A 14127-nucleotide genomic window follows, 5' to 3' on the forward strand; every position below is an offset into this window, starting at 1 on the left:
CTTCTTGCGGGCCGGATGTGGCCCGCGGGCCTTGACTCTGACATATGTGTTGTAGAGCATGAACCTACAGGAACGGGCCACCGCCTTGATGTTAGTTGAGAACGACAGGGTGTTGTCCAGGATCACGCCAAGGTTCTTAGCGCTCTGGGAGGAGGACACAATGGAGTTGTCAACCGTGATGGCGAGATCATGGAACGGGCAGTCCTTCCCCGGGAGGAAGAGCAGCTCCGTCTTGCCGAGGTTCAGCTTGAGGTGGTGATCCGTCATCCACACTGATATGTCTGTGGGCCGCGCCGGAGATGCCCAACTCGGAGAGGGTGGAGAGGAGGATCTGATGGTTCACAGTATCGAAGGCAGCCGATAGGTCTAGAAGGATGAGAGCAGAGGAGAGAGAGTTAGCTTTAGCAGTGCGGAGCGCCTCCGTGATACAGAGAAGAGCAGTCTCAGTTGAATGACTAGTCTTGAAACCTGACTGATTTGGATCAAGAAGGTCATTCTGAGAGAGATAGCGGGAGAGCTGGCCAAGGACGGCACGTTCAAGAGTTTTGGAGAGAAAAGAAAGAAGGGATACTGGTCTGTAGTTGTTGACATCGGAGGGATCGAGTGTAGGTTTTTTCAGAAGGGGTGCAACTCTCGCTCTCTTGAAGACGGAAGGGACGTAGCCAGCGGTCAGGGATGAGTTGATGAGCGAGGTGAGGTAAGGGAGAAGGTCTCCGGAAATGGTCTGGAGAAGAGAGGAGGGGATAGGGTCAAGCGGGCAGGTTGTTGGGCGGCCGGCCGTCACAAGACGCGAGATTTCATCTGGAGAGAGAGGGGAGAAAGAGGTCAGAGCACAGGGTAGGGCAGTGTGAGCAGAACCAGCGGTGTCGTTTGACTTAGCAAACGAGGATCGGATGTCGTCGACCTTCTTTTCAAAATGGTTGACGAAGTCATCTGCAGAGAGGGAGGAGGGGGAGGGGGAGGAGGATTCAGGAGGGAGGAGAAGGTGGCAAAGAGCTTCCTAGGGTTAGAGGCAGATGCTTGGAATTTAGAGTGGTAGAAAGTGGCTTTAGCAGCAGAGACAGAAGAGGAAAATGTAGAGAGGAGGGAGTGAAAGGATGCCAGGTCCGCAGGGAGGCGAGTTTTCCTCCATTTCCGCTCGGCTGCCCGGAGCCCTGTTCTGTGAGCACGCAATGAGTCATCGAGCCACGGAGCGGGAGGGGAGGACCGAGCCGGCCTGGAGGATAGGGGACATAAAGAGTCAAAGGATGCAGAAAGGGAGGAGAGGAGGGTTGAGGAGGCAGAATCAGGAGATAGGTTGGAGAAGGTTTGAGCAGAGGGAAGAGATGATAGGATGGAAGAGGAGAGAGTAGCGGGGGAGAGAGAGCGAAGGTTGGGACGGCGCGATACCATCCGAGTAGGGGCAGTGTGGGAAGTGTTGGATGAGAGCGAGAGGGAAAAGGATACAAGGTAGTGGTCGGAGACTTGGAGGGGAGTTGCAATGAGGTTAGTGGAAGAACAGCATCTAGTAAAGATGAGTTCGAGCGTATTGCCTGCCTTGTGAGTAGGGGGGGAAGGTGAGAGGGTGAGGTCAAAAGAGGAGAGGAGTGGAAAGAAGGAGGCAGAGAGGAATGAGTCAAAGGTAGACGTGGGGAGGTTAAAGTCGCCCAGAACTGTGGGAGGTGAGCCGTCCTCAGGAAAGGAGCTTATCAAGGCATCAAGCTCATTGATGAACTCTCCGAGGGAACCTGGAGGGCGATAAATGATAAGGATGTTAAGCTTGAAAGGGCTGGTAACTGTGACAGCATGGAATTCAAAGGAGGCGATAGACAGATGGGTAAGGGGAGAAAGAGAGAATGACCACTTGGGAGAGATGAGGATCCCGGTGCCACCACCCCGCTGACCAGAAGCTCTCGGGGTGTGCGAGAACACGTGGGCGGACGAAGAGAGAGCAGTAGGAGTAGCAGTGTTATCTGTGGTGATCCATGTTTCCGTCAGTGCCAAGAAGTCGAGGGACTGGAGGGAGGCATAGGCTGAGATGAACTCTGCCTTGTTGGCCGCAGATCGGCAGTTCCAGAGGCTACCGGAGACCTGGAACTCCACGTGGGTCGTGCGCGCTGGGACCACCAGATTAGGGTGGGCTGCGGCCACGCGGTGTGGAGCGTTTGTATGGTCTGTGCAGAGAGGAGAGAACAGGGATAGACAGACACATAGTTGACAGGCTACAGAAGAGGCTACGCTAATGCAAAGGAGATTGGAATGACAAGTGGACTACACGTCTCGAATGTTCAGAAAGTTAAGCTTACGTAGCAAGAATCTTATTGACTAAAATGATTAAAATGATACAGTACTGCTGGAGTAGGCTAGCTGGCAGTGGCTGCGTTGTTGACTTTGTAGGCTAGCTGGCAGTGGCTGCGTTGTTGACACTACACTAATCAAGTCGTTCCGTTGAGTGTGATAGTTTCTACAGTGCTGCTATTCGGGGGCTAGCTGGCTAGCTAGCAGTGTTGGTTACGTTGCGTTAAAAGAACGACAATAGCTGGCTAGCTAACCTAGAAAATCGCTCTAGACTACGGCACCTCAGTACCTCCAGGCTCTGATCAGGCCCTACACCCAAACAAGGGCAATGCGTTCATCCACCTCTGGCCTGCTCGCCTCCCTACCACTGAGGAAGTACAGTTCCCGCTCAGCCCAGTCAAAACTGTTCGCTGCTCTGTTCCCCCAATGGTGGAACAAACTCCCTCACGACGCCAGGACAGCGGAGTCAATCACCACCTTCCGGAGACACCTGAAACCCCACCTCTTTAAGGAATACCTAGGATAGGATAAAGTAATCCTTCTCACCCCCCCTCCCCCCCTTAAAAGACCTAGATGCACTATTGTAAAGTGGCTGTTCCACTGGATGTCATAAGGTGAAAGCACCAATTTGTAAGTCGCTCTGGATAAGAGCGTCTGCTAAATGACTTAAATGTAAAAAATGTAAATGTACACAATTATCTTTGATACAAAGACGGCTATGTAGCTAGCTATGTAGCTAGCTACGATCAAACAAATCAGCCAAGCACACTCAAACCACTGTGATTACCGTGCACTGTCCCTTTAAGATAAGACTTTTCATTTGTTCCCCGCAACGAGAACGGAAATCAGATCATTTTTAGAATACGTTACTTTTTGTTCAAATTCACTGGTGTTACCTTAACCAAAAATCAATAATCAGAAAAACAATCACAACTTCTTACGATTAAACTATTCTTACCTAATTTATAGTCCAAAGCGTTGCACTATATAGCCCCATTGAGTGTCTAGCAATTCCTTTGCTTGGCTGTAGGCACAAATCTGCCCGCCTTTGCAAAATATATATTCCCTATTCAGATTGAGTTCAGTTTTAAATTCTAATCATCAGAGTAAACTCAACCGAATTTCTCAATTTACTATACCCTAACATTAAACGTACCATGTTTTTGTGTTAAACTTCTCATGTCAATTGATTCATAATTAGCCGTAACGTCCAGGCAGGCTGGAATTGTATTGTATCTCTCCGCTATCCCCTCCATTTAACTTTAGGTAACTCTCTTCTATGATACATCTATTTAATTACGACTCTCATCTCAATACATTATTCCACCAGATCATTTTGGGCGAAATAGCGTTTTACATCGACATTGCCTCGCCATTATTTTTAATGACTTCTTTTATCAATTCTATCTAGAACACATAATATCCGTTCCGTTATATCTTTTGCAAACACTGGCGACAGTATTTTTCAGGCAAAACATGCAAATAGGTCAATTACGATCTAAAATCAATTTTAGTTAAACGGGAACCGAACCGTGGGTGAGACTGCCGCGCTCACCACTCTCCTACCAGCACAATGGAATTTGACTGAGACTCTCCGCAAATATACCCATTTTCACAGTTAATTGTATTTGTTACTCCGACATCTAGACAACAGAAAATAGCCCAAATTTAAACGCCCAACGTTTTCTCTCAGTTTAGGATTCTCATTAATCTAAAGTCTGACATTTAACTCACCCGTATACAGTAATCACCTGTTCCGTTTCTTCCCACGGAACCTCAACTACACGATCACTTTTCACTATCAAGAACACTGACTACCAAGAACCGGGAAAGACCCCCCATACATACATCGCTCGATCTCCCGTCAGTTCTGGGGCTTCTTTCGAGGCCTTTCTCCCCATTCTTAATCCTTACCGTTACTAGTAGCTATGGTCTTTAAACACTTATCTATGCCTTTCTATATAATTTTAAATTCTATGTGCGTGCAGTTCTATAAATTTGTAATTTACCGTTACTTAGTTACTTCTAGTTACTATTCTGCTTGCCCATGTGTGTGTCCCTTTAAAAATAATCAGTATGTATTTTCCATCTCGGTCGGGTGCGTTTCTCATGATTTAAGTTTAGCTCTTTTATGGAAATCTTACCAATAGCTTTGACTTTTGAATCAGATTTTTAGGTCTAACCTAACAACTATAAGGCCAGGGTTTGTAAGGCCCTAGTTAAAATCTTATTTTCCGGTTGTGTCAGTAAAGAACTCTAATAATCGTTATCTCACGCCGCTAATTGTTATATTTCCCTCTCGCATTAGATTTAAGTTACCCTCTCCTCCTTATTCGGCTAAACAATCCTTCCTTTTCTGTCTTAATCTCTCATGATTAAGTTTAGCTCTTTTATGGAAATCCTCATCTACTAAAGTCTGACATTAAATCTCACCCGTATACAGTAATCATCGTTCATTTAAAAATAATCAGTATGTATTTTCCATCCTGTGAACCGCGTCCATAGAAGACTTTTGATCGGACATCACATTTTCCCCATAGGATATTCCTTCTGGGACTTTCAACGTAAAATGTCTCAAATCTCACTTCTCTAGACTAAGTTGACCTCTCCTGTGAACCACGTCTATAGAAGACTTTTGATCGGACATCCAATTTCACTTTCAACGTAAAATGTCTCAAATCTCACTACTCTAGACTAATCACTTATCTTTTGATATTAATTTCTTACAGCATTGTACAGGTTCATTTATTCTGTTCGCCTAGAATTACCCTGCCTTCTCACCACACCTAATTTATCCTCACCTGTTTTAAACAAATCTATCTGCTACTTTCCACAGTCAGACTACTTCCCATATACAGATAGACTATTAGGTAAAAACTTTATTTAGCTTTGTTTATTGAATTATTGGCCATCCTATTTGTACGGAACAAGCGTCCTAATTCTCCAATGCGTACTATATCACTCCTTAATAATCCTTGGCTTGCAAAACCAGGCCGTATTAAGCTCTAGTTTATTTGTTGGTAGCGCACTTTACCTCAGGTCAATTTCGGACCCGCTTTCATTTTATCGATATCCTGGTTAATACCCCCGGTAGAAACCCATTTTATTTGTTCGGAATATTCAAGCACCTATTATTGATCAAATTCAACTCCTTCATAACATTTTAATCAATAAATATCCTAAATAATCCCTCCCAAATTCGAGAATAAAGGCTACTTTACCTGCTGCCGACTGGGATAAGCATTGTTCGTTTGAATCTAGTCACCCTCTCTGTCCTCTGTGATAATACACAGGCCTGTTTCAATTTTTACCTCAATTCAGAGGTCAGGTCTTTAGTAAAACGAGTCAAAACTCGTCCGTGCACGATTTTCCAGCGTACTACCTACAGGCACAGAGAGGGATATTTTAGATCCGGCTCGAAGGACCAAATTGATAGAGAAATTCTAAATGACTCTATGCTTTAATTGCCAAAACTAATTTCACACTCGTTTCTATTCATTAATGAGGTGTAAGTTCATTAATTATGCATGAAGTAGATCGAGACCAGTCTTAAAAGCCAGGTAAAGAGCGTTTAATTCCAGAGAGTACTAAATGCTTACACACATTACCACAGGTTATAAACTGAAAATGACGTCAGCGTTTTCCAAACGTTCCGTTTCACAAACAGAGGGCCCCTCTAATTCTCAAGCCTCCGCGTTATCAGCACGAAGTCAAGGTCAGTCAGCATAAATCAACATTCCCGACCATTTTGGAGATGGCCCGTTCCCACCACCTGGAGATTTGTACAACTGAATGAACTTAAGGAACAGACCTTCATTGTTACTAAACTTCCTGACTACATTATATACAATTGTGAAAGGGAGCAAGAGGGACAGTACATTATAGCATTTGGACTAGTCAGTTTCTGATTGGAATGTATACATAATTAGTCATTTCAACCATATTTTCCTCTATCAATAGCCTAGCGGTAAGAGCATTGGTCCAGTAAACGAAAGGTTGCTGGTTTGAATACCCAAACCGACAAGGTGAAAAGTCTATGTGCCCTTGAGCAATGCACTTAACCCTAATTTGCTCACAGGGCACCATACTACTATGGCTGACTTCGTAAAACAACACATTTCACTGCACCTATCTGGTGTATTTGACAATAAAACATAATTTTTCAGGGGTTTTACTGATCATACTATCACCATGAGAATTTGGTCATACTATCATACTATGTGCATCCCAAATGGAACCCGATTCACTAAAAAGTGCACATCTTTTGACCAGAGCCTTAGTCAAAGGTAGTGCACTATATAGGAAATAGGGTGCCATTCGGGACGTAGAATATCAGTGGTCCCCAACCTTTACCTTTCCTCCGAAAGAGGGAACCACTGCTGTGTCACATGTGACATTTGTCTATGCCCCTGACACAAAACAGACCCAAACAAAAGCCATCTTCTCTCTCTCTCTCTCTCTCTCTCTCTCTCTCTCTCTCTCTCTCTCTCTCTCTCTCTCTCTCTCTCTCTCTCTCTCTCTCTCTCTCCCTCTCTCCCTCTCTCTCCCTCTCTCCCCCCTCTCTCTCTCTCTCTCTCTCTCTCTTCCTCTCTCTCTCTCCTTCTCCCTCTCTCCCTCTCTCTTTCTCTCTCTCCCTATCTCCCTCTCTCTTTCTCTCTTTCTCTCTCTCCCTCTCTCCCCCTCTCTCTCTCTCTCTCTCTCTCTCTCTCTCTCTCTCTCTTTCTCTCTGCTGCAGTTCCCACAAGTTGAATGTTTTTTTTCCAGGTTCATAATGGCAGAGCTCATTCAGACAGAGAAGGCCTACGTCAGAGACCTGCGGGAGTGTACAGATGTAAGTACTGAGAAACCACCACTCCGTTCAACTTGTGGCATATTCACGCTCGTTTATTGACAGACTATACAGTGGCCACTAAGGGATAGATTTTTTTTAAAGGAAAACATTATGTAAGCCAAGGCCCAACTGCAATGCAAACGCTATGCTTGATTGATCTGGTTTAGTTTAGTTTGTCATCTGTTTATTCTGGTTGTAGAAATGTGAGATGTCAGGAATACAAGCAGGTAAATATGATGTGTTGTTCTCTGTGTGGTTTCCAGACCTACCTGTGGGAGATGACCAGTGGTGTTGAGGAGATCCCTCCAGGCATCGTCAACAAAGAGCACATCATCTTTGGCAACATGTTGGACCTCTACGAGTTCCACCACAAGTTAGTGTTCTGTACTGGAGTTACCCGCACCGGACTCCCCTTGCCTTGTAGATGCACTGGAGTGGTCAACCTATGGCCGGTCTATAGTAACTCAACCTGGGTCCTATTTATTAGTACACACCATAAATAAAAATGAAAACAAGCATTTCTTATTGGACAAGTTCAGGTAGTCCCTCCTCGTTTTGCCCCGTTTAGTTCTGTTCAGTTCGTGGTGAATACAACCCTGACCTCTCCCTTTCTGTACAGCATCTTCCTGAAGGAGTTGGAGAAATATGAACAGCTACCTGAGGACGTGGGTCATTGCTTTGTCACCTGGGTGAGTGTCTCACTGTCTGGACAAGCCAGCTTACAACACTGACATAGGTTGACATGGCTGTGATGTTGCGGGAATATTGTGTCTCTTAACAGTTGTGTGTCCATTTTGCAGGCAGATAAATTCCAGATGTATGTGAACTACTGCAAGAACAAACCAGACTCTACCCAGCTCATTCTGGAGCATGCAGGGCCCTATTTTGATGTACGTGTAGATGAGTACCAACTTAGGCATGCTATAAATACTTAATACATCAAATGTTGAACCACTAATCAAATTCTGCGAGGTCTTATTATGTGGTCTTTTGAATCAGATCCTTTGAAGTACTATTTATGCTAATAGTTTTGAATAAATGCAAGGAAGCAATATTATGCTGGTATATTATGACGGTAGCCTCCAATTCTGGCTTACCCGGGTGATTTCTGGGTGTTTGGCAGTGAGGCTGATCTTAACATGAGTTGTGGTGGTAGTACAGGAGGGAGGAAGAGGGGTAGATGAAGCCTACTCACAGAAGATTGACCTTAGGTTGCTGTCAGTGACCTCCAGCTCTGAGGAGAGGGGTATCTCCATTTTCCATCAGTGCTGTCTGTCTAGGTCTAGGAGCAGGATTACGCTGGCGACTGCTGCCTCGGCGTCTCTGTGCCCTTTAAGACGTCTCTGTCTTTTGGTTTCCAGGAAATTCAACAGAGGCACCGGCTGGCCAACTCCATATCCTCATACCTCATCAAGCCTGTCCAGAGAATAACCAAGTATCAGCTGCTTCTCAAGGTACTGTACACTTGCAAAATAGAAACAGTCGTTAGACGACTCTCATTAATAAGTACAGTGGGGAGAACAAGTATTTGATACACTGCCAATTTTGCAGGTTTTCCTACTTACAAAGCATGTAGAGGTCTATAATTTTTATCATAGGTACACAGAATCTAAAACAAAAATCCAGAAAATCACATTGTATGATTTTTAAGTAATTCATTTGCATTTTATTGCATGACATAAGTATTTGATACATCAGAAAAGCAGAACTTAATATTTGGTACATAAACCTTTGTTTGCAATTACAGAGATCATATGTTTCCTGTAGTTCTTGACCAGGTTTGCACACACTGCAGCAGGGATTTTGGCCCACTCCATACAGACCTTCTCCAGATCCTTCAGATTTCGGGGCTGTTGCTGTGCAATACGGACTTTCAGCTCCCCCCCAAAGAGTTTCTATTGGGTTCAGGTCTGGAGACTGGCTAGGCCACTCCAGGACCTTGAGATGCTTCTTACGGAGCCACTCCTTAATTGCCCTGGCTGTGGGTTTCGGGTCGATATCATGCTGGAAGACCCAGCCACGACCCATCTTCAATGCTCTTACTGAGGGAAGGATGTTGTTGGCCAAGATCTCGCGATACATGGCCCCATCCATCCTCCCCTCAATACGGTTTAGTCGTTCTGTCCCCTTTGCAGAAAAGCATCCCCAAAGAATGATGTTTCCACCTCCATGCTTCACGGTTGGGATGGTGTTCTTGGGGTTGTACTCATCATTCTTCTTCCTCCAAACACGGCGAGTGGAGTTTAGACCAAAAAGCTCTATTTTTGTCTCATCAGACCATATGACCTTCTCCCATTCCTCCTCTGGATCATCCAGATGGCCATTGGCAAACTTCAGATGGGCCTGGACATGCGTTGGCTTGAGCAGGGGGACCTTGCGTGCGCTGCGGGATTTTAATCCATGACAGCGTAGTGTGTTACTAATGGTTTTCTTTGAGACTGTGGTCCCAGCTCTCTTCAGGTCATTGACCAGGTCCTGCCGTGTAGTTCTGGGCTGATTCCTCACATTCCTCATGATCATTGATGCCCCACGAGGTGAGATCTTGCATGGAGCCCCAGACCGAGGGTGATTGACCGCCATCTTGAACTTCTTCCATTTTCTAATAATTGCGGCAACTGTTGTTGCCTTCTCACCAAGCTGCTTGCCTATTGACCTGTAGCCCATCCCAGCCTTGTGCAGGACTACAATTTTATCCCTGATGTCCTTACACAGCTCCTCTGGTCTTGGCCATTGTGGAGAGGTTGGAGTCTGTTTGATTGAGTGTGTGGACAGGTGTCTTTTATACAGGTAATGAGTGGAGAACAGGAGGGCTTCTTAAAGAAAAACTAACAGGTCTGTGAGAGCCGGAATTCTTACTGGTTGGTAGGTGATCAAATACTTATGTCATGCAATAAAATCCCTCTGTTCTCTCACCCTCTGTAATCCAGCTTGTATAATGATTTTGTTTATTGTAGAACACATTGCTAGTTGTCAACAAAGCTACAATGTTGGAAGCTAAACTGTATCTTGCATGGAACACAGTCCTTTACAGCCTTATCTTTCGTTGGACCTTGAGGTTTGTGAAATGCAACTAAAGTTTTGTGTTTGTTTCTCTCTCTCTCTCTCTCTGTGTGTTTGCGTTTCCTCTCCAGGAGCTGCTGACCTGCTGTGAGGAGGGGAAGGGGGAGATCAAGGATGGTCTGGAGGTGATGCTCAGTGTCCCCAAGAGAGCCAACGACGCCATGCACCTGAGCATGATGGACGGTAGGAGTAAATATACATAGAACTAGCTAAGGGTTTCCCCTTTTATCTGTAGTAGGAGGACTAGGCCTTGACCTACTGGACATTCCTTTTAGCTCCTAGTCGAGCAGGCTGGGCTAACTCACAGGAAGCTTTTATGGAATATACACTACCATTCAAAAGTTTGGGGTCACCTAGAAATGTCCTTGTTTTTGAAAGAAAATCACATTTTTTGTCCATTAAAATAACATAATATTTATCAGAAATACAGTGTAGACATTGTTAATGTTGTAAATTACTATTGTAGCTGGAAACGGCAGATGTTTTTATGGAATATCTACATAGGCGTACAGAGGCCGATTATCAGCAACCATCACTCCTGTGTTCCAATGGCATGTTGTGTTAGCTAATCCAAGTTTTAAAAAATTAAAGGCTAATTGATCATTAGAAAACCCTTTTGTAATTATGTTAGCACAGCTGAAAACTGTTGTTCTGATTAAAGAAGCAATAAAACTGGCCTTCTTTAGACTCGTTGAGTATCTGGAGCAGGCCTCCCGGTTGGCGCAGTGGTTAAGGGCGCTGTACTGCAGCGCCCGCTGTCCCATCAGAGTCTCTGGGTTCGCGCCCAGGCTCTGTCGTAACCGGCCGCGACCGGGAGGTCCGTGGGGCGACGCACAATTGGCCTAGCGTCGTCCGGGTTAGGGAGGGCTTGGTCGGTAGGGATGTCCTTGTCTCATCGCACACCAGCGACTCCTGTGGCGGGCCGGGCGCAGTGCGCGCTAACCAAGGTTGCCAGGTGCACGGTGTACCCTCCGACACATTGGTGCGGCTGGCTTCCGGGTTGGATGCGCGCTGTGTTAAGAAGCAGTACGGCTGGTTGGGTTGTGCATCAGGGGACGCATGACTTTCAACCTTCATATCTCAATAAAGAGAAAATAAAGAGAAAATATTAAGATGGGCAAAAGAACACAGACACTGGACAGAGGAACTCTGCCTAGAAATCAACAGTTTTCAGCTGTGCTAACATAATTGCAAAAGGGTTTTCTAATGCTCAGTTAGCCTTAAAATGATTCACTTGGATTGGCTAACACAATGTGCCATTGGAACACAGGAGTGATAGTTGCTGATAATCAAAAAAAGTGCTTTTCTTTCAAAAACAAGGACATTTCTAAGTAACCAGAAACTTTTGAACTGTAGTGTAGCTTTACAAATTATTATTTGAATCAAGTGACTTGACAGTCCCCTCTCTTCCTCCTCCTCTTCCCCCCTCCAGGGTTCGATGGGAATATTGACTCCCAAGGAGAGCTGATCCTGCAGGAGTCCTTCCAGGTGTGGGATCCCAAGACTCTGATCCGTAAGGGACGCGAGCGCCACCTCTTCCTATTTGAGATGTCCCTGGTCTTCAGCAAGGAGGTCAAGGACTCTAACGGACGCAACAAGTACCTCTACAAGAGCAAGCTCTTTGTAAGCACAACCTGTCCACTCTCGCATCACAATGGCTGGAACTTGAGATCTGCACGCTTAACTTAAATGAAAGTCTCCCATTCAGATCAATGAATGATTTACCAAAATAGTTGCCTGCGCGGATCTCAAGTCAATACTATTTTATCAAACCTATATTTACTCTCTTCCTTTCCTGTTCTTTCTCTAACTCTGTTTTTGTGTTGTCTCTCCTCCTAAGACTTCAGAGCTTGGTGTCACAGAACATGTGGAGGGGGATCCGTGTAAGTTTGCTCTCTGGGTTGGGAGGACCCCCAGTTCAGACAACAAGATGGTGCTGAAGGTAACTGGGACATTTTGACTTAACAGTAACCCAGCACACAATCAAGCACAATTAATATTTATGTATTTACTCCCACTTTTGTCCAAAACTTATTCCCTTAAGTGTCACGGTTTTCCTTAGGTGAAAGAGAGTCAGACCAAAATGCGGCGTGGCTATTGCGATCCATGTTTAATGAAACAAAGTACACACGAATCAAAAACAATAAACGTAACACGAAAACCGAAACAGCCTAATACTGGTGCAAAGTAACAAGGACAGTAACAAGGACAATCACCCACAAACAAACAGTGCAACCCAGGCTACCTAAGTATGATTCTCAATCAGAGACAACTAATGACACCTGCCTCTGATTGAGAACCATACTAGGCCGAAACATAGAAATACCCAAATCATAGAAAAACAAACATAGACTGCCCACCCAACTCACGCCCTGACCATACTAACTAAATACAAAACACAGGAAATAAAGGTCAGAACGTGACATTAAGTGGGTGTTACTGTGTGTTTTAAAGATTTAAGTTCAACCCACTAAGATTTGATGACCACTAAATGTACTCCTACAATTCCGCCCAAAACATATTTCTTTGAGTGGGCGTTACCAGGCCTATGTATTCAAGTTCGAAGATTTGCATAACAGTTCATGCACTTAGAAACATATCTGCGTGTTGATGCGTTGTGAGTCACAGCACACACACACACACACATGCTATGTATATATTATACACACTATATAATGGCAGACTGCCCATCTTAATCTGTCCGTTATATAAAAGCAGCATACTCTTGATTATTGTTGCATAGTTCCCATGAAGACATGAGTGAGTCATATGCTAATTGTGTCCACTCATTCACATCATTCACACAGCACTAAAGGGCCCTTTAAATGGCTCCTCGGCATTTCTCAATTGTGAAACATACTGTAATCGATTGAAAGGGTCTTACTGAATGACAGGAACATGACAAAATGTGTGTTCTGTCGATGTACTCTGGTAAAAAATAGTAAGCATTGGAGTGAACGCATCGACGAAGGCATCAGGGTTGACTGTGTTGACTGAGCAGCTCTGAGTGTAGTTAGTGTCGCATCATAGATCGTGTCGAAATATTGGGAATGTGTGGACTGGGATCTTTCTGCCCGCCCGTCTGTCTTGACCGTCCGTCCGTCTGTCCCCTCAGGCGTCCAGCATAGAGAACAAGCAGGACTGGATCAAACACATCCGGGAGGTGATCCAGGAGCGTACCATCCACCTGAGAGGAGCCCTGAAGGAGCCTATTCACATCCCCAAGGCCAGCACAGTCAAACACAAAGGCAGAAGGTACAGTACAGTACTGCACCTTGTATCAACCTCATCACTTCTCACAGCCTTTCTTACAGACCATACAGGACTGACTGCATTGGACATTGGTTTTATACATTACAGTCATTGTTCCGTCAGTACCGCAGCACAACCTAACATTAAAGTGCACCAACAGTATTTGATTGTGAGAGCTGGGGGCCTGTCTTGATTCCTCTTGTCCCTCTGTAGTCATGGAGATGACTTGGACAGCCAGGGTGATGCCAGCAGTCAGCCAGACACCATCTCTATCGCCTCCCGTACCTCTCAGAACACACTGGACAGCGACAAGGTGAGTCATCATATGCTGCCCATTGCCTTCCAACAGCTACGCCATTCAAATACGACACATTGCCAACTCTGGAGTCTGATGTAAGACAATGGTCTGCTGCTACAATCCCTGCAGTTTAGGGCTTCACCAACGGTGGCTGTTGGTCTTTGTTGTGGAACAGCGGAGATCTTCACAGTATCATTTGACACGTTAGACTCTAGAGACGTCTTTTCAACAGCATTTCAAACTGTAGCCTCTAAATCCAGTCCTTTTTAGGGGAGACCGCAACCAGACAAGTCAATTAGAAATTAGTATTTCAAGACATCATTTTAATTTGGACTGGCTTCCTGTGAACCAGTTAGACTTTTAGACTTTTCCTTTCCATCTCAGAAATGAACATGAGAAACATGGCTCG

The 14127-nt window shown here is 45.0% G+C and overlaps 1 protein-coding gene across 4 annotated transcripts in view; it reads left to right on the forward strand.

Annotated features, from left to right (window-relative positions):
• The window catches only part of LOC115142196 (triple functional domain protein-like), a 168928-nt gene that overhangs the window by 122166 nt on the left and 32635 nt on the right, over positions 1-14127 (forward strand). For all 4 annotated transcript variants that reach the window (XM_065028032.1, XM_065028033.1, XM_065028035.1 and 1 more), the window contains 10 exons: positions 7042-7108; positions 7372-7481; positions 7728-7797; positions 7909-7998; positions 8470-8562; positions 10240-10351; positions 11601-11791; positions 12009-12110; positions 13284-13423; positions 13634-13733. In XM_065028032.1, the coding sequence (XP_064884104.1) occupies positions 7042-7108; positions 7372-7481; positions 7728-7797; positions 7909-7998; positions 8470-8562; positions 10240-10351; positions 11601-11791; positions 12009-12110; positions 13284-13423; positions 13634-13733 (1075 nt within the window). The remainder of the gene's footprint in view (positions 1-7041; positions 7109-7371; positions 7482-7727; positions 7798-7908; positions 7999-8469; positions 8563-10239; positions 10352-11600; positions 11792-12008; positions 12111-13283; positions 13424-13633; positions 13734-14127) is intronic.

Source organism: Oncorhynchus nerka, linkage group LG14 (genome assembly GCF_034236695.1).
Source record: "Oncorhynchus nerka isolate Pitt River linkage group LG14, Oner_Uvic_2.0, whole genome shotgun sequence".
Lineage (NCBI taxonomy): Eukaryota > Metazoa > Chordata > Actinopteri > Salmoniformes > Salmonidae > Oncorhynchus > Oncorhynchus nerka.